Source organism: Haliotis asinina, chromosome 4 (assembly GCF_037392515.1).
Source record: "Haliotis asinina isolate JCU_RB_2024 chromosome 4, JCU_Hal_asi_v2, whole genome shotgun sequence".
NCBI classification, from domain to species: Eukaryota; Metazoa; Mollusca; class Gastropoda; order Lepetellida; family Haliotidae; genus Haliotis; species Haliotis asinina.
The window spans coordinates 54,183,365-54,209,316 of NC_090283.1; the positions used below are offsets into that span (position 1 = coordinate 54,183,365).

At 38.1% G+C, this 25,952-nt stretch overlaps 1 protein-coding gene across 3 annotated transcripts; it reads right to left on the reverse strand.

Moving 5' to 3' along the window:
- Positions 1-546: 546 nt before the first annotated feature.
- LOC137282588 (uncharacterized) lies at positions 547-25,856 on the reverse strand. 3 transcript variants are annotated; one of them, XM_067814358.1, is made up of 6 exons: positions 25,726-25,856; positions 19,198-19,308; positions 17,744-17,861; positions 13,826-13,936; positions 2,032-2,168; positions 547-1,387 (listed from the first exon to the last, which is right to left on the reverse strand). In XM_067814358.1, exons 2-6 carry the CDS (start codon positions 19,243-19,245, stop codon positions 1,313-1,315), a joined length of 489 nt encoding a protein of 162 aa, XP_067670459.1. In that variant the 5' UTR covers positions 19,246-19,308; positions 25,726-25,856; the 3' UTR covers positions 547-1,312. The 3 variants fall into 3 exon arrangements, with proteins under 3 accessions (XP_067670459.1, XP_067670461.1, XP_067670460.1); XM_067814360.1 differs by having other exon boundaries at positions 17,744-17,893; XM_067814359.1 differs by lacking the exon at positions 25,726-25,856 and adding an exon at positions 20,866-20,979.
- Positions 25,857-25,952: the final 96 nt, after the last annotated feature.

Below are 25,952 nucleotides of genomic sequence, written 5' to 3' on the forward strand. Positions count from 1 at the left end.
TTCAGCAAAACCTCACCCAAGAAAACATTTTGTTACATTAATGGTAATGAAAACATTCATACTTCTTGATCCAGTATTTTTAAATCAATATCATTATTTAAAACCTTGAAAAAAAACCAAAAAAAATATTGTTACAGGAAAGATAAAAAAAGGCGCTTATCAATCTGTTTATCACATTATATAAATATCAATATACTGAACCAAACAGTGTGAGTTTACACAGGCTTACACCTAAGAATATATTAAGACATATGCATATTTTATACCAAAATCCTCTGTGAACTGCTGTTTTTTCTCTACCATAACATACGCGTTCTTTACAGTAACAGAATAAATTCTTTACTGTAACGGTTGCATTCACTGTACATCCAGCAAATGCTGTTAATTGCATACACATACATTAGAGAATAATATTCGTGTAATGATTACTCCTACATGGGGTAAGATATTAGTAAAACCTTGACCATGATAATCACAGTTACTTTCAAGAATCTAGTTTTTAAAAAACTTGAATGATAGTCACAATACTTATCGATTAAAAAAATGAACAGAGATGTTCAATTCTATATTTTCATATGCTTTTTTACACTGTTTGGTTCAATTTTTCAAGTTCTCTATTAGAATTACCTTTTATTGCTGCGACTGTCTTTGTTGGCAAAGCAGCCTTTGACCCTTTCCCTTCTGCGGAGGATTCCCCAAGCTCCTGGTCAGAAAAAAATGCATGAAGCAAATTTCTCACCAGCTTGGAGGTTGATCTCTTCGCAGAAGAAATGCAGGCATCAAGGACAATTTTCTTCAGCATCACCCCTCCGCCAAGGTCAACAAGATCAGCATCGCATGTTGAGGGTGACGGCAGAGTATTTGTCCTTGGTGAAACAGGTGATAATGATGGGGAAAGTGGCGGCGGCGCTGGTGGAGACATGAGCCTAGATTGCGGAGGAGGGGAGAAAGCAGGTGTTCGGGGAATTGATGGGGAGGGGCTTGGCTGCGGCAGAGTTTCGGTGGCTGGATTAACTGGACATAATCCAGCCAACTGATTAATAAATCTCTGCACTGATTCTGACATCAAAGAGGATGCAAGAGCACCATTGCATGGGCATGGTTGAAGTGTCCTTGCCTGCAGTCGTGTCAGGCTAGCTTTCGTGGCAACAAGTTCCTCTTCCTTGTCCTTTAATAGCTGCTCTTTGTCCTTTATAACCTGCTCTTTTTCCTTGATGATTTGCTCCTTCTCCTTGATAATAACATCTTTCTCCTCTAGGCTCCGTGTCAACTCCTCTACCTGGTCTCCATGGCCATACTGCACCGACAAGAGCTAGCTATAGTCCACCATCTTCTCATGGGCTCTAATCTGGGCCTTCTTTTCCGTTTCTGAAATCTTAGGTGCTTTCTGAAATATTATTTTTAATAAAATTAAATATATCCATAAAAGCTTAAGTCATTATAACAATAAAACAATACTCAAATTACTTCATACAAACATCATGATATCTCTTTATAGTGTCAAGAATTCTTTACCTTGAAACAGTCTTGCAGTCAATTATATTTTGCGATAAGTAAAGTGAGTTTTACTTTGTTTTATAACAGTTGTTCAAATTATTGTTTTCAATTGCCATAGGCCCTGGTCATTTTTAATACACTTACCCATAAAGAGCTTGTAAGTAATTGTCAGTAAATTACATTTATTTTTGTAATTTCACAATCACTGGTTAATTGCCCATAAGTAGTGTTTAAGTAGCATTAGTCAGTATTGATAGTTATATCAAGTAACTGCTTGTAGATGCTTTGGTTTTATATGCACACTGTCACTCTAGGCAAAATTCATTTTTATGTCTAGTCCCAATTAGATCCAAATTAGACTTCATGATGCAAGATGGGTTTTGTTGAGCTGATTTTTCTTAGAGTCCTTTTCATGAACGTGTACAGTAACAATTATCGTTTTAGCAATGTTAGGTTTTAACTTAACTGAAATCTACAATTAACAATTCCTCTTTCCTTCTTTATTTGGTTATCTTCTTTCAAAGTATTGCATACCTTTGTAGGTTCCGTAGCTTTGTTAGGGTTGGCCAGTTTTCTCTTTTTGGTCTCTACTTCCTTATCGGAATCAGCTTTCTTTTCCTGCTTCCTATCAGGATAGGCCACCTTCAGCAGAGTTGCCTGCTTTGCAGCTTCTTCTTTGTCAGCTGAAAGGTCAAAACGTTTAACTTCAATGCAGGAATGATTTCATGGAAAACAAATTTCGACTTCATAATTTGAAACCTCTCCAAGGAGCTACTGGAAACTATAATCTCTTTGCTTTTGATTTTCCATTTCTAAAATATTTCAAACTATGAAACACTTCTTTAAATACCATGCTTTTCAAATAGTGATTGAAAATCAAAATATGTTGTGAATGAACTAATGGACTAATCTTCTGCTGGGCATGGACTAACCCAGCCTAAGTGCTATGTGTTTCAGACGAGTTGTTACATAATGATTACATACGGATATTCATGATGTATCTTCTATTTATGGTATCATTCAAATACATCATAATATGTAACATAGGTGAAAATCTGTGTCATCGATCCAATCTGTTGTTGATACCCTGCTCTTTAAAATACATGATGTTTTTTGCGAGACATTACACTTTCACTTAGTCCTGACACAATGCATTAACTTATAGCTAACCAACCACTGTGATTGAAATGGGACCCAGGAACAGACTTGATCCAGCTACCTGACTTCCATTATAAAATAGCACTTAAGTCAAACCTCAATGGATAATGCTAACTCAGACTTACAGACTTTAAACTCTCACTTCAATCATGAATGTTTCTTATTACACTTACATCCTATGAAGAGAATCTTGGCCTTGTACATTTTCTTGTCAAGCCACTTGGCCATGCAATAGTCTCCTTCCTGCATGTTACTTGGCATGAAAGACTGTTAATGGCATTCCCCCGACAGATTTAAATTTGCTAATTATCACCACTAGTGCTCTATTTGCAGATTTAGAAAGCACCTTAACAGTAAAGTTTAGATCTAAATGTTCCAGGAACCACAGTCGTAAGTATTTGTATGAATTTACATAAGATACAACCTCCCTGCAGAGTTTAAAAGTTTATTTGCTTAAATGTGTCTAATTTGGGCGATAATGAACAATTTTAGTTTGCTCTTTATTCATAATCATCCACATTTTGAGCACTATGCGGCAGTCACTTCAAGCATACGTTGTAAGCTTGATTAATCAGGAGCTTTAAGGTCAATATTGTCGGCGTACAGTAATAGATTCAGAACACGATCTCCTATTCTCACTCCACAATCAAGGGTATTAATTTCATTAGCAAGGCCCATGATGAAGATAGAGAAACGTGTGAGCGAAGCACACAACCCTGTCGGACTCTGGATTGTCTACTGAAGGGGCTGATGAGAAAACCACTGATATCCACTTGACTGGTTGTCATGGGAAGTGATATCAGTGGAGGACATTCATAAAAGCATTTCTGCTTGGAAGAAACGTTTTATTTCATATTCTGTGTGGCTCAAAAGAGAACCAATGAATTGCAATATAATACTCAATGAAACGCTGTTCATAATCAAAACAGCATACTGACTATGTGAGCTTTTTTCAGAATTTTTGTCCTAAGAATAAAAAAGTTGTTTAACAAAATACCATTAAAATATTGACACACTTCACTGTTTGTCATGAGGGAGGAGTGCAGAGAAAGGGACCACTAAATGTGTGAGAAAGGATTGAGATAGCACAGGTTAATGAATCAGTAACTTTGTCGGCATTTGTGTACATGCTTTTCGATTACCTCACTTCTGAGGGGGACACCCAATTAATGCCATTGAAACAGTCATTCTGTACAAGTCACTAGTGTCGAAAGTGTATTATTTTTTAAAAATACCTTGAACACAGAAGGGGTTAAAAAATCCCATTGCCCGATGCCTGGGACAAATCAGTTTTCATTTTGTGCAATCAAATAATGGTATCTTACTATTACTTGTATGTGGGCTACTAGATAAGTTTGGCTTACACTTTCAAACAGCAAACAAACTTGAATTTAATTTCATGTCTGCTCAAAATGTAGCCATTAAATTTCTCAATTATATTAAACTAGAGTTACTTTTCTTTGTTATATATCACACTATAGCCCACTAAACATAAACATTAAATGCCATGGTGATTTATGTTTATATATTTACATGATCATGATTACATCACAAAAATCAGGACAAGAGGAAAACAAGAGGACAAAGTCATCAATATCCCCCGCAATGGCAAAATATCTTTTATGAATATATTATGTTATGATTATGCCAAATGTTTAATGTTTACAGAAAAACTGAAGGAGAGTAACAAAAGGTTTGAAAAGTTCTGCACCTGAAAGAAGCACATCCACCCATTTCATTCTAAGTCTAACTTGTTGCCATGGAAATGCCAAAAATATTTAATTCAGAATTCCAAAACTACCAACAGGTACCAGTACACCAGTAGACCAAGCTATGTACCAAGATTGGTGAAGAAATTGTGAACGGTTTTAGAGTTCTGCTCCGAAAAAGAGCTCTGCTACCAATTTCAGTCAAAGTCAAACTTGTAGCCATGGAAACGCAAAACTACCAAAAGGCACCAGTACATCACCCTTGTTCTGTTGTTCAAAGCAGCCTTAGCTAAGATCAACCTTAAACACTAAGGTTAGAGTTACGATCACCTTAACAAAAAGATATGCCTGTTGCACACAAGAACATCTCCTGGTAGTACCTGCACTCCCTTGGTTATGCAGTAAATATGGAGCTCAAAACATGCCATAATCAGCACAGAGCACCTGTCTGGGCTGAACCATAGACATCCAGATGACTTGTGCTAACACCTTAAACATTATCATACAAGTCAAATCTTACAGCAATGTTCTAACAGGGGGATAAACAATGATGACAATAATATAGTTGGCAAGTGCTGATATAAATCCTGATTCTGTTACACTGAGGTCAAACTCACCTAAACCTTGCCTTTAAAACACCAAATGCACGCTCAATGGTGTTTCTCGTTCTAATGTGAGCTGAGTTGTACCTCTCTTGGTGTCATGTCTGCGATAGAGTGAGTGAGTGAGTTAGTTTAGTCTTACACTGCACTCAGCAATATTCCCGCTATATGGCTGTGGTCTGTAAATAATCAAGTCTGGACCAGACAATCTAGTGATCAACAGCATGAGCATCGATCTGCGCAACTGGGAACCGATGACATGTGTCAACCAAGTCAGCAAGTCTGACCACCCGATCCCATTAGTCGCCTCTTACGACAAGCGTAGTCACCTTTTATGGCAAGCATGGGTTGCTGAAGGCCTATTTTACTCCGGACCTTCATGGGTCGTGTCATGTCTGTGGCTCAGTAAAGGTGTTAGTAGAAAACATTACTTGATTGTTATACAAATATTTTTGTTTATTAACATATCAATGTTGTCGTGGTTCATACATACAAAAGTTCATCGTGGACTCTCTGCATGCATATCGTAATTAAACTTCCACTTCACGCACACTTTACTTTTGTTTTACATCTCTCTCTCTCTCAATGTCAGTCGTACAACCCGTTTAGTGTGTCACGTGACAGATTTGACATGTGTACGGTTCGTACACCCTGGCAAATACGTCCATCTGTGGATCCAGAGGGGGTGCAGGGTTGCGCACCACCCATTATGTCCTGAAATTTTGTTATATGAACAATTGAAACTCGAGTGAAGTGTAACTAATGGAGTCTGGTCCAGACAAGCCAGTGACTGACAGCATCATCCTTTACCGTTTAGCGAGTTTCAAGTCTCCACAGACTTTTACACGTATTGTTGTCTTATAAATGTTATATTTATTATATGGACTAAGAGTACAATTGCAACATAATGTCGTGAATGGGCTTCGCTTGAAAGAAGGGAGGTGGGGGTTCTGTTACCTGAGGGTGTCGGGGTGTTATACCCTTCTCCCTAGGCAATCTGTATTTCCTCCACTCTTTGTCTGGGGATGATGTAGCTAGATGGTAACCTCAAGGATAAGTCCAGTTTGATGCTCAAGTCCTTTTATTTTTGGTATAGTTTTTCACAAACAAAGGTCCTCAAATATTTCCTAGACTCTGGTCTAAACACAACATTAGTTTACAATGTCCTGGAAGAACTTGTTGGTTTCTTGCACAACTTCTGATACTATAAGTTCATCTGAGCCATTCTCTCAATATACAGAGAGAACCTCTCAAGTCAATGGTGGGGCCCAGAATCGCACACCACTCACCGGACAACTAACAAAATAGAAGTCGTGACAATTTAGGCTCCTTCCCCCGAAATAATGTCCTACGTCATACAAAAATGACTCATACCCAACCTTAATAATTAGTTACTTTCATTAGTCCTTTCCGAAACTTTATCGGTACCATCAAATTCTTCCAGTATAAAATATCTTCGTTAATCAACTTTTAGCCATTCATCAACAGAACATTGACGTATCTGACAAAATATCAAATAATATTTCAGACTGGTAGGCCCCAGAAGATACTTAAACAAATTATTTCCGATCCTCTGCGTGTCCCTTTTATTGACACACTGACCATTATTATCCGAATGTCCATTCGCCTAATCATGTATAATCACAAGGTCTTAGTTTATGTCAGTTCAGAGAAATTACCATTTCCCCACAGAAAAGTGAATCCATAAAAATTTGGTTACTTGGTCAATGCACTTTCCCAGTACATTGACCCTTCCTAACTTGACTTCAATTTTTCCTTATATTTTTATCAAATAATTTATAAACTTTTTAACTCTAAATGTCCTGGTTATACATGCCCCTCCTGTTGCAGAGCATGTCCCATGCAATTGATAAATGGCTCAAGTTCCAACATACACATATAAACATCATATCCATAGCAATAGCAAAGATTAAGATATACATAAATTATACAATATCAATTAGAAATATCAATAGAATACCTATATATCTGAGGACCCGAAAACTCAAAATGCCAAAATACAAGTAAATGTCTCAGATAGGATCTGTCTTTGGTTGTACCTATCTGAGAAGCGAAACAGTCATTTAATCAATAAATTTGAAACAGTAATCCATTGAACATAGCCGATGCAGAGGTATAAGTTAAAGTCAGTACAAATAAAAAAACAGGTCGAATTTTTGTTGGAATCATGAACTTTTTCTTTTCTGTACAAGCAGGGAGCCTATATAGAGAGGGGAGGTGAAACTCCTCGAAAAACCGCTGAACGTATGTCTCGCTTTGTCACGTGACCAGTGGAGACAATATGGCAGCAGCTTAGTATTAAAGATTGAGCTCGGTTCATTTTCAACAGCTGATTACATTCGCTGAGTGTTGTGACAACTCGGAACCTACACGTAGAAGGTAAGTCACCTGTTCTGTTACTTCAGTTCTAGTCACATATTTGTAATTAGTGTCAGTATAAGAAAATATGTTTGTAGTAAAGTTTCAAGTCGGCATCTTGTAACTCTCTGGCTTCAATTATCGGTACACAGCGAAGATAGACTGAGTTTCGTCAATAAAAGCTTCTTTCACACATTCCTTTATGTTTTAGCATGGAAATATACCTCTAGCTGAAAGGTGTCTGCAAGCAATAGTGATAGTTTTGTGACTTAAAAACATGTTGGGGTTTAATTGGGGTGTGTGAAAAATGTGGCAGATCGCCGATCTGATCTTTTGCACCATTGAAATACTACACGCCGTTGTTTGAAGTGTGTCTAGATATTACTCATCACCGTCTTTCACTTACGCCTTTAATTTTTATGAGGGGAATTTACCATCAGGCGAAAGGTGTTTGCAGGTAATAGTGATAGTTTCATAATCTAAAATAAATTGTTAGGACGTACTTGAGGTGTGTGAAATATGTGGCATCTCGCCGATCTGATCCGATCCGCCGTTGAAATATTCCACGACGTTGTTTGAGTCCATTTGTTTCAGCTTCAAAAACTTCATTCACATACACCTTTAATTTCCATTAGGGGAACATACCATCTAGTGAAAGGTGTTTGGAAGTAATAGTGCTAATTTTATAATTTAAAAAAGATCGGTAGGGTGTTTTTGAGGTGTTGAAAAATGTGCCATCTCGCGGTTCTGTTCTGATCCGCCATTGAAATAGTATAACTTTGAGTGTTTCTAGTTATTGCTCTAAAACCTCTTTCACATGCACCTTAAATATTTATGAGGGGAATATACTATGACCCGAAAGGTGTTTGCAGGTAATATTTATAATTTGATAATCAAAACATATTGTTAGGATGTATTTGAGGTGTGTGAAAAACGTGTCATCTCGCTGATCTGCTCTGAAATACTACACAGCATTTTTTGAGTGTTTCTAGTTATTGCTCAAAAAACTTCTTTCACACACACCTTTAATTTCTGTTAGGGAAACGTTCCATCTGGTGAGAGGTGTCTGGAAGTAATAGTGATGATTTTATTAATTGAAAAAATAATTGGTAGGGTGTATACATTCACAAGTATTTCATGTGTGTGAAAAATATGACATATCGTTGATCTGATCTGATCACTCATTACTACAAGCCAATGTTTGAACGTGTTTAGTCGTCCTAAAATTCATTTCTTTCAAATACACCTCTAAGTATTGAGGGGAATATTCTATCTGGTGAAAGTGTGAGGTATGACATATCTGATCTGTTCTAATCTGCCATGGATGCCTTTGATGCTTGAATGTTTTAGTTCTGAAACTATTGTTGATATTTGACAAAACTGCAAAGGACTTTTTAACGCTTTGTGATGGTTTTAAACTTTCTGTTTTCTTAGGTGGGAGTGACTGTGTCAGTTGACATTCTGTCAGTATCCATGCAATTGCGCACATGCAGGAAGACATCTGGTCATCTTCATTAACTGCCCTCTTAAAAAAAATAATTTCGACTTTGCCACGACCGTCCATTTGTCCATTATAGACTGAGTGTCTGTAAGAATGAGAGTGACTGAATCTACAACTCATTAACATGTGCTGAACTTTCCAAACTGTATTCCTGAAGGAAAAAGAAATAAAAATGTGTTCCTCCCTCGTCACATTTTTTTCTATCAAAAATTAAAAATCAAAGTCTTACTCGTCACTTTTGAAAAGAATGTGCCTGAGAAACATATTTTTATGCAGCCTAAGCATTCCACACAAACAGAAAACCACTGAAACATAATGATACATTTTAATTGTGTAACAGATCATTTCAAATACATATAATAACAGTGTTTGCAGTTCTTTAGTTTGCCATTTGGCCATCAGGGCTTGCTGCCACTTGCAGTCTTTAAAGTCTGCATACCCATTTTGTTGAAATCAAACCAATAAAAACAAAATAGTCTTCATTGTAGAGAGTTTCACAGTCCCTACAAAATCCATTAGTGAAGTGTATGGAGCACAGAGAAGTGTACATTAGTTATAGACTGCTGACATTCCTATGCGGCACTGAATATATAATACTGTGAAGTGAAACTGGAAGTTATCCTAACATGAAGGATCAGGGATAATTCCTGAACATTAATACAAATTATGGGCAAGATGCTAGTTGAAAAGAAATGAGATCTAATTGACAGAAGACCACAAGGGCCTGCAGATAACTGAAACTGTTGGCCTGATACATTAACAACCGACGCTGGGCCTCTGGGCTAGCGATCGTTTCGAACGCTGTATCAAAATTGTCACATAAACGGAGTCTTTGAACAAGGCAATGTGTAAACACATTCTCAAGTCCTCTCATTAATCCACACATGCATCATTCGGCGACAGGAAGTGTAACCAGCTTGTTGTGACAACATTCAGGGGAGCCTACTCCAATTTACCGAGTATTACTCCGGGAGATGCCGATAGTTTCCGACAATAAACTGGTTGAAATACTGTTAAGCGCAGCCGATTTGCGCTGAGAACAAACCAAGTCGACGTGTGCAGTGGAGCATGACGAGGCACACGTTAATTAGTACAAATGGTAAGGAAAGCAAGCGAGTGACCAATCCCTGTTATAGAGTATCCCTGGTACAAGTCACGATAAATTTACAACACCATTTTATATAACATACCTCCCATCAGTTTAAACAAAATTACATATTCATCAATTGTTTCTAATCTGAATCGATATTAGGGGCAATACTGCCAACTGGCGGTTCTAAAGGGAAAGGTCCTGAACGAATTGATTGGTCTGAAAAAGGCCACTCATAAACCATATATGACAGCAGGTGCTGACGAAAAGCTGCATTCCACCACCTATTGGAATGAGGTTGCTCATCCCTGCATATACGATAGTGAAGGGATTGACTGTCCGAAACATTGGGCAATTCTAAATGATAATCTATTATCGACCTATCATAATATTGGCCATCTAAAGGATCAGCTATCAGAAAATCGGGGATAATAAATTGAAAGGTTCTACCTATCATAGCAAATGCCAAAGCATCATGGAACATGCTACGAGCTACTTCACAAGCATAGCTAGTAGTAGTTCCAGTCATCCGTTGTCTTTCGAAATACGGCAACTGTAAGTCATCCGAAATTCTGCCTCAGACATTTTCATCCAAAGAAACTTGACAAACTTCACATCTGTGTGAATTATTGCTGTCAATGACCAGATGACTGTTGTCATGGTGAGTTAGGGTACAGGTACTACCTGCAACCCCATGTTCAAAAGCCAAATCAACCCTATCAAATCAAATCAATGGTAGCTTATTCTTGCACACTGCGCAACATTTACCGGTGTAAGTGCCTCTCTCAGCCCTAATTTAACAATATCGAGAAAGTCGAAAAACATGCCATATATGACCATGACAATAGGTCGAATTAATACGTTTACATAATCCGGGTCTGTAAGTTTTGTGGTAATTGGTAACCATTATGAAAAATTGGTGGCTGGATATCGTACGCTAAAATAGCTAAAATTTCGTCATGGACATACGGGTGAATTAGTTCTGGTATGTCAACTTTAATCGAATGCGGTAAATCCTTTTCTCCGTAAATGCCCATTAAATTAAATTAAATTAAATTAAAAAAATACTGCAAACTGGGACCAATATTCAAGCTGGTTCCGTTTAATCCAGACTGATCTTTTCCTCTGAGGCGAGCCAAAAACACCAATAACATCCCTTGATTCCATATTGTCCCCTATAAATTGTTGGGAAACACTAAACACAATACCAAAATTCAAAACAAATCACAAGACCTAACTAATGGAGGCGTACCCTAGGTCAACAACCGGTGACTAGCCAAAGTATACAGCAGAATAGTGCGTATGATAAGTTGCAAAGAAAGCGTGAATCTCACAAGCAGATTTAGAATAATTAGCAGTAGCAGCGATTATAGAACAGCACTATTCAAAAAGCGATATACTTTGGGGTACCAACTAGCCACACAAAACCCCAATGTGAGCATACATGGCATTTTAAAGCGCATAGTCTGATTGCGGCCAAGCAGCTCTATATACAGTTGCAATCAGACTTAAGAGGTAGGCTTATATTCCATACTTGGAATATTACAACAACAGTACAACAACCAACCTTCAATTAGTAAACTGTTTGTGAATAGTACTAGTATATTCCTATAAGTCATGTTAATTATTAATACACATGGAAATCCATCTGCATCTGCTAACTCACATTTGTAAATACAATAATACAAAATGCATATTATAATAAGGACAGGTGTATTCCATACAATCAATAAATCACAATCAAATATCATACATATAAGAAGTAGGTCTTGAAGTGAAATATTTTTAACAGACAATAGTACACTTGAATCAGTAATATACATTCATAAGACATCATACAATCAAGATATCAGTAGAATATGGTTATTAACTATGAAGACACTTAGCATGTCTGAGTGTGAGTGCCTTTAACTTCTAAAACTGTGTCATCTCCATATTTTCCTGTCTTGATGGAACCTGCGGGTAGATTAATCTAACCGTATCCCTAACCGCAGTAGTTTGCGTAGCTGTGCTACAAGATGGAGGAGCAGAAGGTCTAACTGAGTCATTAACCAGAAGGGGATATTGTATATTCCCATGTATTAGTGAGATACTGGCCACATACTCCTCATCCATAACCCTGGTTAGCCTATGTGCTTTCACCCAAGACAAAGACATCTTCCTAGGTAATTCAACACTCTCGTAGGTGATAGTATTGATTAAACTAGGTGTAACAGGTCCCCATGACAGAATCATATCAAATCTGACTAATCGCCTTGTTATCGAAATTGACTGTGGAACCATTTTTGTTCCCATGTTTGTCAAATACATAGGACTGACTGGAATTGTGGCCAAGGTGACATGAGCACATCTGGTTTTCGATGCAAGTTCCAGTTCTAAATATGTCTTTGAGTTTCTATACCTTTTCATGATAATATAAATGGCTATAGCAAATATGACCAAAACCCCTACATAAAACAGGATATTGATATCAAGCATAGCTTTGATATCTGTCAAACCATTTGTTGTAGCCTTTGTGGGTGCTGGCGTGGGTGGATACCATCTCAAATGTCTGACTGAGTCATGGTTTAGAACTGATGCAGAAGCTTTTTCTGAATGACTAGCCAAAATAAGTATGCTAAGCCTTCTAGCAAGAATACCCACATACATAGAGAGAAAAATGAGTCCCAATAAACATCCATATAACAGATATGAAGTTCCCGATAGCCATTGTGTATCCCCTATGGGAGTCCAATTATTCATAAATATAGGGTCAGTTGGGTCTGTGTAGATGATTTTATTCTGTTTTGCCAACTGTACTGCTCTACGGAGATTAATACTTATCCGTCTGTCATCTCCCATTATTTTCGAAAAGGTGTGATTAGCAACCTGGAATGCTGGAATGTCATAACTAGCAGGTTGATCTGTCAAGAAATCTGCGACTTCAGCACTAAGATCATCAGCAGAAAAATAATGCCTTAATAATCCAACATTCAAAGGATATTTGAAACTAGTTTTGGTGGTTGCTTCATGGCATCCTGTCAATCTTGGTGGTATTATCATACCATCACCATCAACTCTGCAGTTGCATAGCAATGGAATGACACACAAACTACAGCCTTTCATCTGCTTAGTTTGTCCTGCACAGGTATAGACTATTTGTGAGACTCCAGATATAGCGGATCACCTGAGTTCAGTTCATACATAAAATGACCTGCACCATCAGGAATAAATGCTATTTCACAAGCTTCATGAACCAAGTCTATATCATTTAAGAACAGAGCTAGGTTGCATGAAGGGTTTTTGAAAGATCTTTGAGCTGGTAGGTTGTGACATTTCACAAGCATGGAATCATGAGAGCAGAGTTCATATTGATCACTTGTGAATTCTACAAAGGTCTGATCTACAGTCGAAATAGCAATATAAGGTGTTGTCTCACGAACAACAGTAGCGTCATTAGAAGTATGATTGAGAGGAATGGGGAATGACTTTACTTGATAAAGTTGAGTATCTCTGTCTTTGGATGCTACCGGTAACATCATAGTAACATATATAGTGCTGTCCCTTCTGACGTAATGTACCTTGGTAGCCGTATAGTAGCATGGTAAGTCCTTATGAACCAAGTGGAAATTTGAATATTTCTTTCCCAGTACACTGACCCTTCCTAACTTGACTTCAATTTTTCCTTATATTTTTATCAAATATTTTATAAACTTTTTAACTCTAAATGTCTTGGTTATAGTATTCTCTCTCTCTCTCTCTCTCTCACAAAATTAAATGTCCACTTTTAAATCATAGATTGCTACTTATGCTAACAAGCAACAGGCATTAAAATGATATTAGTCAGTAATATAAGACCCGCAAAGAAAGGGAGAGTCACAACAAGAGGGTTAAAACCTCAACAACGTACCCAGAATCACCAAGGAGCCAACCGTCTGGTGCTTGCCCATCTTAGTTACAGTTGCCCCAAATGAGCGAGTCGTGGGTTGACCCCGGCCACTTGACCACCACACTTGTGAAGCTGTAGACATATAAGTACAAGGTATTATCAATAGTCATTTAATGGATTGAAAATGTCATAGTCTTCCTGCAGCAGAACTACAAATACTGGTTTTACTTACACATTGATCCTGTGTGTTCATTTACATGTACAGGGGCCTAAGCAGGTGCTCGTGACCCTTCACTATTTTGGTGTGTAATGCTTAATAAATATTTGCCATTACATGTGTAGTGCTATTCTGGGACAAACAATGTAAGTTTTTAATTATGTCAACCTGCTTTCAACGAAATTAAGAATAGAAAAAAAATAGAACTAAAATTTCCCATCAAAGCAAAATTCCTTCTACTAGTGAATACTCAAAGTATTTTGACAATTTATGAAGTGAATATGGGTAAAAAAAATCCAAAAAAGTATTTTCTTGTGAGTTTACAGTTTTAGCCAATAAAAAACATTAGGATTTTATTTTCTGAGGAGGAAAATTAAGTTTTATTTTTTCCCATATTCTTGAAAAAATACAGCAGGCAGAGTAATAAAACAAGAAATAAATAATGTGTGGCCTAAAGTGTCTTTTAACGTGTATTATTACTTGATCAATATAACTATTTGGCCTTTTTCTGCGTCCCTATAGATGCGCTAGTCTATTTTGTTACATTCATTGTCAATTTGTACACATTGAGGATGCAGGAATTAGCATCCTTTAATCCTGTTACTGTTCGTAACTGGCCAGGGAAGTAGCATCAATATGTAAGGTCAAGGTTGTTGCTAATGTAGACAAACCAGTGAGACATCAGGAGTTTTTTACCTTCAGACTCACTAGAATCAGAAAATACTGAAATGATTATGCTTTTTCATTTTTTTGCTTATAAGAAAGTGAACAATAGATCTCTCTGAAGAGAGCTGTCACAAATAGCCTGAACTTTCACAGTGTGGTAGCCCTTCCGACAAATAAACACTGCTTCAGCGGCGATAGGGGGTCTTTTTATAGGGATCGAAGTCCCGTTAACCTCTCAAAGAACTTTGGGGAACCCTCATACTTTGTGGAAGCAATCTTTCACTGCCATCTGTTCTTGTGGTCCCCATGGAAAATAGGTATTGTTCAGCAGTGTGCAAAAAGCACTATCTGTGCTGTGCAGGGACCTCAACACGGTTGACTTGTCAAGGCCATGGAGGTCTCCAATCTTGGACAGGAAGCCACTTTTGCCGAGATAGCGTAAAGTCAACAGCACCTGCGACTACAGAAATGGCGTATGAACGCTACGTACCCATTCCGATTATTGGCTCAGTTTTCTCTACAAGGGCTATAATAGCTTCATGTGACAATCGGTAGCAGGAAATAAGTTCGAAATCATTCAGCATGTCCAGCTGACTCTGTATACTCTCTGCTTTCTCAAACTTCTCCCAGTTTCATTGTATAAAATGCCATATTCCCTTCCCAACCTTAGAGATGCTTGTAGATTTGGACCAACCTTAGTTAACAACCTTAACTTAAACCTAACCTTAGTTAAGGTTGTTTCATGCAATGGGAGGCTAACCTTAGTGAAGGTCTGAGGTTGTAATCTTAGAGATATGGTTGTCCTTAAGAGATAAGGTTGCTTTGAACAACAGAGTACTATCTATCTAAGTTTGTCAGGTAAAGTTTGCTGAAGAAATATTGAACGATTTTAAAGTTCTGCTCCGGAAAAGATGAATATGCATGGACTGATGGACACACAGATGGACAGATGAAGCACATTTTAGTATCCCTAGCAAAATGTGTTGTGGGGGTTAATTAGTTAGGACAAGTTAATTTCTTAAAGTCACTTGTCCTGTGGCAAGTAGCTTTAAAACAATTGAATACTTGCACATACATCAGAGAATAAAAGCCATGTTTTGGCCTTCAGCACAAAATTGCAGAATAAGCACACAATCACACCTCATCAGTATTTGATGTTGAGCTGCATATCACATAGCCCAGTCTTTTACATGGCCCTCTTAAGGGTTAAACTGAATGAATTCACTTAGCTTCCATAAAACTGTGTATCATCTTTTTTCATATGACAGTTTTTATGCAAATAGCTTTTAATTATTTAACCTGACATAGTGATGATTAGAAATTATCTGGAGGTCTAACTTGATAAAAAATCCTTCCTTTGCAGGGTATGAAACTTCCAAACATTTCAGCGAGACCAGATGCAAACTTGTCAGCCCAAACCAAAACATACCTGTCCACACAAAATACTAATTTACTTACTATAATTAAATTAAAATTGTAAAAAATTAAAAACTTATGTCTAACTGTCTTTTTCAGATTTGAGTAAATTGATAATGATTTATTATCAAGAAATACGATGAATATCGTCTTACACATATCTAAATTTTAACCTGACCATTGGGCAGGTTATATTCAGAAAATAGTAGTTCGTGATGAAAATATCCTATCCCAGACGGTCAGGCAGGCAGATATTTCAAATGCTGGACTTTGCTAACCCCCACAAACTGATATAAACCATAATGTCAAAGCTTGTAGGCAGCATACAGGAGTAGATCCTCGATATCTCCAGGGTATACGTTCCGATAAGTCTCCACTATACCCTGGATGCATCTACGACTCAGTCCAATAAACGTATTACCTCCCTTGGCAGACTTTTCATCCAGTCAGGATGTGCTGGGAAGTTGAGCAAACCAATCACTGCTCACTTTCGCTTTTTAAATTATCTAACCGATTCAACTTCACAACACAAACCAAGCACAGGTACTCAGAAAGACAGAGAAGTAGTTCATGCACATATTTAATATAAGTTTTGGATTTATCAATACATCAGTATAACTTCCCCAAAATCTGAGTCGCATTGTGAGCAAAGTTTGCTGCAGCGACTGCGATCTTGGAAGACACTGGCAAGCTCGGCTGTAATGGCAGCTTAGCTGACTGACTACTGTGAGAATGTGGAGCCAGCATAGGGACAAAGTAAATTTATTGGGCCAAGTCATAGATTCATCCAGGGTAAATTGGAGACTTATCAGAACGTATACCCTGGAGATATTTAGGATGACGGGAATATGGCCACAGTGTAAACTGTTGCATCTGTAGAAATCCACCTTCCTTATGCACACTGTTCAGTGGTGACAGGGTAACTTCATGGTTAAAAAACAACACAGGGTAACTCACAACACTGTAGACCGAGGTTTGATTTCCCACACGAGTACAATGTTTGAAGCCCATTTCTGGTGATCCGCGACTGGAGTATTGCAAAAAGTGGCATAAAACTAAACTTAACTCCAAACAAGAACCAGATAAGATAATTGAAAAGAGAAACATACTCAACTGTCACCACCAGTATATTCACTGACTCAGCAATAGGTCTGGTGAACCTTTCACATAAGACTGAAAGCAAAACAATATTTCAACATATATGTTGTGTAACCTGTAAGTGAACGAGTGAGTTGGTTGGCTGGTTGGCAGGTTAACTCTGTACTCAGCAATATTCCACCGTGCAGTGAGTGAGTTTAACTTAGGCCGCTTTTAGCAATATTCCAGCAATATCACAACAGGGGACTCCAGAAATGGGCTTCACACATTGTAGCAAAGGAGGGAATCAAACCTTGGTCTTATGCATGATGAGTGAGTGCTTTAACCATCCCCACGGCAGTCAGTAATAATTGATTCTGGACCATTAGGGGCCTCTTACGACAAACATGGGTTGGTGAAGACCGGAATCTTCAAAGGTCTAACAGAGGAAAGACTGACAATGAATTGCCTTCTACCTACCTTTTGTTGAATTTTTTATGATAATACATTTGATATGTAATGTAGTGTAGACTTATATCGATCAATATACATATTCAACTGACCAATGCTTCCGAATGTCCAGCCTCCACTATGGAAATATATCAGAGCTGGACTGGCAGTGTTGACACGCTTGGGGCAGTATATCCTGACTTTCACACCATTAAAATGTGTGTCCATGACCTGTGGCATAAACACACCCAAGTGTCAGTGACCTGTAGCAACAAAACAACCATGAGTTAGTCACCATACCAATATAACAATCATATGTCCATGACCATAGCAACAAAACAACCATGTGTCAGTGACCTATAGCAACATAACAACCATGTGTCAGTGACCTGTAGCAACATAACAACCAGGTGTCAGTGACCTGTAGCAACATAACAACCAGGTGTCAGTGACCTGTAGCAACATAACAACGTGTCAGTGACCTACAGCAACATAACAACCATGTGTCAGTGACCTGTAGCAACATAACAACCATGTGTCAGTGACCTACAGCAACATAACAACCAGGTGTCAGTGACCTGTAGCAACATAACAACCATGTGTCAGTGACGTGTAACAACATAACAACCATGTGTCAGTGACCTGTAGCAACATAACAACCATGTGTCAGTGACCTATAGCAACATAACAACCATGTGTCAGTGACCTGTAGCAACATAACAACCATGTGTCAGTGACCTGTAGCAACATAACAACCATGTGTCAGTGACCTGTAGCAACATAACAACCACGTGTCAGTGACCTGTAGCAACATAACAACCATGTGTCAGTGACCTGTAGCAAGATAACAACCACGTGTCAGTGACCTGTAACAACATTTTAACCATCTGTCAGTGACCTGTAGCAATGTAACAACTACATGTCAGTGACGGTACAACCACCCTGTTTATTTGAAACTAGGTCATGCTAAGATTTGACACATGGGTACTGATTCAGTACACTCCGCAACTGCCAAAAAATGTCATAAACTTTGTGTTCTAAATACACCAAACAAGTAAAAACATACTGAGATAAGTACAAACTGGCACAGCAAATATGACAAGTTATGAACAGGAGTTAAAAATGAATTCAACCTCAAGTTCTATTCAGCAACTCACAAGGCAACATTTCACATATTATTACCTACTAGAACTCAATTTTTGAAAAGCTATTACAAACCGATCATGGCAGCAGGCCAGCCTGGAATAGACGATATTAAGTGTTCAGTCAGGCATTTCTTAAAAGTGAGTCAATGGCCCCCCCAGCCTTCAGTTATGAGGGTGATATAGAAAATATTGTGGGTCATGTTAAATTGCTTTTTAGTCATACACTACTAGTTACTTGTATGAGTTCACTTCTTTTTTTAAACTTTCAATCAAGGTGCGGTCAACGAGAGAATCCATAGACATACTTGAGTTTTGCTTGAGCTGCCAAGCGAAAACAAACCTGTTTCAGTTAAACAATTATAGGTGCGCCAACACGGCCTGGCCAAGAATAAACAATGCTTTAGTTTTTATTTGTAACATACATCAAGATGTGGACTGCTCTCATGGTCCGATGATACAATATCTGCCATGGTGTCTAAAAAGTGCAGTGTGTTTCCGTAGCTGTCGCAGAATGTGAAGTCAACCGAGCTGCCCTGTAAATGAAGGAGAAATTAGTTTAATTAATGATATTATCATATTTTACTGTCCAACAGGACAAAGGGAATGATGCACCATTTATTGTCACATTTTCACCACATACACAGAAAAATATCACATAATTCAGCTATTATTTAATTACATTATTTAACAGGGCTTGGTGGATTTTGTATGGGAATGAGAAAACTGTAGCCAAACAAAAATATTTACTCATAAATAAATTAACTGAATTCTTTGAAAATGTAACAAACCTGCAACACATATATACATGGTCAACTTAAATTTTGGACCAGCTTTTGTTCCAAAAACATATAATCAAAAAACAAATTTAGGGGATAAACTGTTTTTTTAAAACAAAACATTTTGAAACAGTGGATATGAATGACACAAAATATTTTTCAGTTATGGTAGTTGAACCAGATTTTTTAGGGTAAAACCATAGGGTCTTGTTTATTGGAAAAAAAACCACCAAGATGGAACAGTGTATCTTTTCAGCCAAACAATATACATTGTTGTATAGTTAACAGTTTAAAACATTTGATGATTCTGTCAAGCTTTTTGTATAACAATTTCTTCATTTTTTTACATTGGCTGACCTCCCACAACACCAAATAGTCTACTGATCAGTCAGTAAGTGAGCTGAGTTTCATGCCACACTCAGCAGCATTCCAGCTACATGGCAGTGGACTGTAAATAATCGAGTCTTGGACCGATAGTCCTGTGATCAATATCATGAGTATCAACTTACGCAACTGGCACATGATGATGTGTCAAGAAATTTTGTTTTACTTTGTGAAAACTGTTCGATAAGTAACCATTCAAAATTCATAGCCAGGAGCTGTTAAGGGGGGATCTCCCATTTTAAGTACTGGGGAGGTAGGAGGGATCACCAATTTTGTGCACGTGTACCAGCGCGGTGTCATTGATTTTGTACATGACATACAGAGGGGTGGGAGGGTGCAATTGAAGGGGTAGGGGGTTACATTCTTTGTACATAAATTTCAGGATATTCATTAACATTGTACATGCTTCTCCATAAAAAAATCATCACACACCCTTGCAATAGATAATGAACAGTCCTTACAGGTCACATGCAACAAAAAATCAAACTTAATTAAATCACAGTTACCACTTATTCATAATATATAACATGCATTGCTGCTTAATAAAAAAACCACATATACAAAACTATAAGCGTATAATCGCAAATCAAAAGTGCAATATTTTGTACTTGGGTTCACCGCCCTAAAAAAAAGGCAGCCATGATACTGAACCCTGTCAGAGTTGGTGGGTGTGCACTCAAGTGTAACAAAGCCTTTTCATTGTCCACAGGTTCATTTGCCAGTATGCTTAGTCAGCTTTTTACTTATGGCATATAAGCCTGATAGATGTTAATTTCAAACTGCATGTGGCAAATGACTGAAGTTGTGCAATGCATACTGTCATTAGCAGAAAGGCAGGCAGACATATAGGTGTCAATAAACTAAACACTGAGTTTTCTCTGCAACAGAGTCTACTTATCACAATCAACATGTTGTTTTTTCACTACTCACGAGCTCATACTCCGGGCAGGCATACCGTGTCAAGCAGAAGGCAGAGAGCGAGGAGAGTCATGGCTTTTGCATGCGTGTACAAAGTGTTCCTATGGCTGACATCATCGTTTAAAGATGGCGACCATGTTAGCAACCCTTTCCATGACTGTCTGTAGAAATCTTGACAAGGGAGGTCACAATAAACAAACCCAGTCTTTAATCCTGTAAAACTGAAAAGTATGTTTAGTTTAATTGTCATAATTATATTATCTGGGTTTTCTGCAGGAAACTGCTTACACTGTTGTAAAACCCCCAATTACCCTCTTTCAGATGAAATTAACACAGTTTATTCAAGCAGGGTTGGTTTTCTCATGAATCTGTCGCAAACACAGGTTTCATTCATATAGTGTGACGGAGAGAGTAAGCCATTTGTTGAAGATTCTAGTAGTACTGTTGACAAAGTATTTTTTGTGATTCTATGTGGAGCAAGCTCAAGTGTTATTTTTGTTGGAATTTGTACTCAAAATGGAGAGAATATGTGCAGATCACTTTGAAAAACTGGAATTACTGTGCAGAATATGTGCTGGGAGACTTTCACCATTTGGTTAAAAGAGTAGTGCTAGGCCATGTAAGAAGTACTGTCATAAGAGGCGACTAATGAGATCGGGTGGTCAGACTCGATGACTTGGTTGACACATGTCATCGGTTCCCAATTGCACAGATAGATGCTCATGCTGTTGACTAAACGCACTCACTCACTCAGACAGACTGTATGATGTCTATGGTATTGATGTGTCATCTGACAATAGCTTCCACTCAGTTTTTCTGTATGACAACAGGACAATACCTCACAAACATAGGAAAATGCAGGATACCATCTAAGGAGATAAACTGATTTGATTTAAACATATTTTATTCAATAAGAAAAGGATTGGGCACAAGTTTTCCAACTTAGAAAAGCCCTCTCCTGGGAGATAAATTTGAAAATGTGTGGGAGGTGAAGCAACTTAAAACCCAAAGTAAACGTAAAAAGTACCGACAGAAAAGGACAAATGATGAGGAAATGTCGAATGAATGATTAGAAATCATGGAACATGGTGCGTGTGAGGGTCCCAGTTCACTGGCGACACAGCATGCTACAACACCTCGTCCCAGGAAGGAATTCAAAGAGGCTCAAATGTCACCATTCCAGTTTCAGGAATTTGGTGAACAGTCCATAATTGTATAAATAAACCAGTTATGGAACCATTTCCAAAATTTGAAGAAAAATTACAAACCAGTTTAGTTTGGAGAAAGCTAAATACAGTGGAAGCTGTCAAAACTGGCATCTCTACAATCCGGCAAGTTGTCAACACCAGCATAAAATCCATGGCTTGTACATTTACCATCAACTCTACAATCCAGCACTTTGTCTAAACCAGATGATTTCTTAAGTCCCAGTGAATGCCGGTTTAGACATCTTCCATTGTACAAGCAGTAATCAGAGAACTCTAGAATGTAAAACAAAAGGACAGCCCTTGTGTTTTCAATGTGTAAAGACAGCACGGAAAGTGTCCTCGGAGGCCAAAAGCCCTTTGAAAAGAAGGCGTTTTCAGGAATTTTCAAAATTAAGATAAAAATTTAAGCTGGAGAAAAAGTGAGTGAGTGAGTGAGTTTAGTTTCACGCCACACTCAGCAATATTCCAGCTATGTGGCGGCGGTCTGTAAGTAATCAAGTCTGGACCAGACAATCCAGTGATCAGCAACGTGAGCATCGAACTGTGGGAACCAATGACATGTGTCAACCTAGTCTGCAAGCCTGACCACCCGATCCTGTTAGCTGCCTCTTACGACAAACACAGTCGCCTTTTATGGCAAGCATGGGTTGCTGAAGACCTATTCTACCCCGGACCTTCACGGGTCCTGGAGAAAAAGACTATACAAGCCAGTTTTCATCCGAGTTAATAAGTATTCCCATGAAAAAACATGAACATATTTGCCAAAGCAGGCATTAGAAGTAAATTGAGAGCTTCCTCCAGATATGGGCTTGCAATCAAGGCTTACTTAGGACATTCCTGGACGCAATATTGAAAACAAAAGAAATTCATGTCAAATCTAGGTGTGAAATTTGAAAACAAAACACTTGAGAGAAAAGAACAGTCTCAAATTTTAAGTTCCCACATTGACTCCAAAATGATTGAAATGGAAACAACAAATGAAGATAGAGAACGGTCAACATGAGATGTTCCCATGGCATACGTGCAAGATCTATCGAAATTCGTTACAGAACTTCTCAATAATTACCATGAATCTTGTCAACTAACATGGCACTCCCAACATATTCCAGGGGATGAAATTTGGTTGAAAATAGGTGGTGACCACAGCTGTGGTTCATTGAAACTTAGTTTACAAGTACCAAATCTTTCACAACCATATTCAAAACGCAATACTGTCATTTTGAACATTTTTGAGGCAAAGGACACCAGAAAAAATCTAGAAATAGCACTTTTACCATACTGTGAGCAACTCAAACAACTTAATGAACAGACCTGGCACGGAAAACACCTTAGAATCTTTCTCTTTGGTGATTATGATTTCTTATCCAAGGTGTACGGCATTTATGGTGCAACTGCCAAATTCCCTTGTCTGTGCTCTCATGCTTCAAAATTTCAGATACAGAAGGACCTTGAAAGTCAGGAATATGTGGAAGGTAGATCACTTGAAAGGTTGAAAAGACATAACAGACAGTTCGTAGAAAAGGGACAGGATAAAATTGAAAATGCAGGGGCATACCACAATGCCATCCACCAACCTCTATTTCCAGTGCATATCAACAGAGTATGCCCATCATATTTGCATATTTTACTGGGAGTAGTGAAAAAACATCATGTAATGCTGGAACGAGAATGCCATGACCTTGATATGCTCATCAGAGGATATGCTCTCATGACTGATGAGGAAAGTCCAGAGACTGAATTTGGGGAATATGTTTTGAGAAGTCAGGAAATACAAGAACTTGAAAAGAAGAAGAAAAAAAATAAAGTAACCTTTTAGAAGTAATGGAGGACAATACATCTTGCTCATTTGGAGGTAAAGGAAAATAAATTACAAGACACATTAAAGAAACTATGGAAACAAATATCAAAAAAGACCCAAGAAAACAAACTCAAGGAAAGAAAAGGCCCAGTTACAGCAAATTTGGACAAAGTGTAGAAATCACACAAAATTGTACCCCAGGCCTATCATGCACCTTCGTTTGTGGGAAATCATTGTAAGAAATATCTCGAGCTTCAGGTGTATGAAGACCTTTGCAGGAGCATTACAACCATCTAGTGCAAAATGACAAAGCTTGATGGAACACTATTACGGGCATACTGGATTAGGAATACGGGCATACTGGATTAGGGATACGGGCATACTGGATTAGGGATGTGTATGAGGAGCTTAACCAGAAATTTTCCATAGTTCATCAACTTGTCAGTCATGACAAGCCAATAGGCTGTGAATAAATTCCAACAATCCAAAAGACAATAAAAGAATACATGTCCTTTTATCGCCATGAATTCCCATCCAGTAGTGTTAGTCGAAAAATAAATTTTCTGGAGGATCATGTGTATGATCGGCTCAACACCTCGGGTTTTGGATTAGGCTTGCATGGGGAGCAGAGAAGCGGGCAAGTCCATGCTACCATCAGCCTGCTGAAGTGGCGTGTATGGGGGGTGAAATCTGACGATGAAATATGAAATCATGCTGAAGGAACATCACATGCAGGTATCACCATGTGTGCAGTCCATACTTCCAGTCCCCACAAAAACAGTAAACAAGAAGACACAGTCAGCAATATCCCCCCTATTACCTCCAACTTCAGTCTAAGTCACACCTGTTGCCAAGGAAACGCGAAAAATATTTCTTTAAGAATACCCAAACTACCCAAACTACCAAAAGGCACTAATACACCACCAGATCTATCTGTGTGCCAAGTTTGGTGAAGAAATATTGAATGGTTTTAAATTCTGCTCCAGAAAAGATAAATGTGTACAGACAGACGACAGGTGGGGTGCATTTTAATATGCAAAACGCGTTGCGGGGGGATACAAAATCATAAGGGTTCTTCTTGTTGTTATATTGATACACACTGGTGTACCCCGTCAATAATATATGGTACAGGATATATCAATAAATGACATAATCGTTCTTATCATGCAAACTGAGAATTGTGTACAACTTGTGCCCTGACAGTGTGATATCCACACTCTTTTCATTTGTGTGTACATATTTCTCATATTAACTGCAGTGGATGGATTTCGCAGTTTCAAAACAGTGAGTCCAAATTCCTTATACCCGGTAATATTTTCTGCCAAATACCCTACTTGAATATGACTGCATGACCATATTAGTAGAATTAAATAACACACTTAATGTCCATGTATACTGAATTGCAGGAAAGAGACCTCTTGAAGTGATTTGAAAATGAACAGATTCTTCCTATCATAATGTTTGAAAATGTAAGGAATGCCAGCTTTCTGCTTGAATAAATCCAATACATACATACATTTCTTAAATATTAGTAGATAGCAGTGATGGATGTGACAACCTTGACTAAATTCCATTGCATATTAGTGCTTAAAGGGAGTACACATAACACATGCACAGGCTTCATATAGCATGAGTGATTTAGATCCAGGCTCAGGAATGTACAGGCCAGCCGCACTGCCTTATCTCTCTCTGTCTTCCTGACTCAGCCAACTAATTCGCCTTGAAACCACTTTTTCGCTTAGCGCTGGGTGAAAAATTATAAATCCTTTGAACTCCGATTTCTTGGGCTTTTTTTGAAACTTTATAGGTCAAGATGACATTTTTGAAGATTGGTAAAGTATATGAACCTGAAAAGTTGTGTTTTACCTTGCATGTGACCTTTAAGTAATCTGCTCGTTAAAAGTTGTAAGTTGAATCCATCTGTGTATATCCTGAGTTTCCAAGGTCAGGTCGTTGGGTACAGGTGTGTAAAGGTAGATAGACAGCCCTAGGGTCAGTATACCTGACACCAACAGGGAAGACATCTTCAAGCATCCCATGTCTGAGGTCACTGGAACATTAACACAAGAGTGAGCCAGTATGGATGGTTTTGC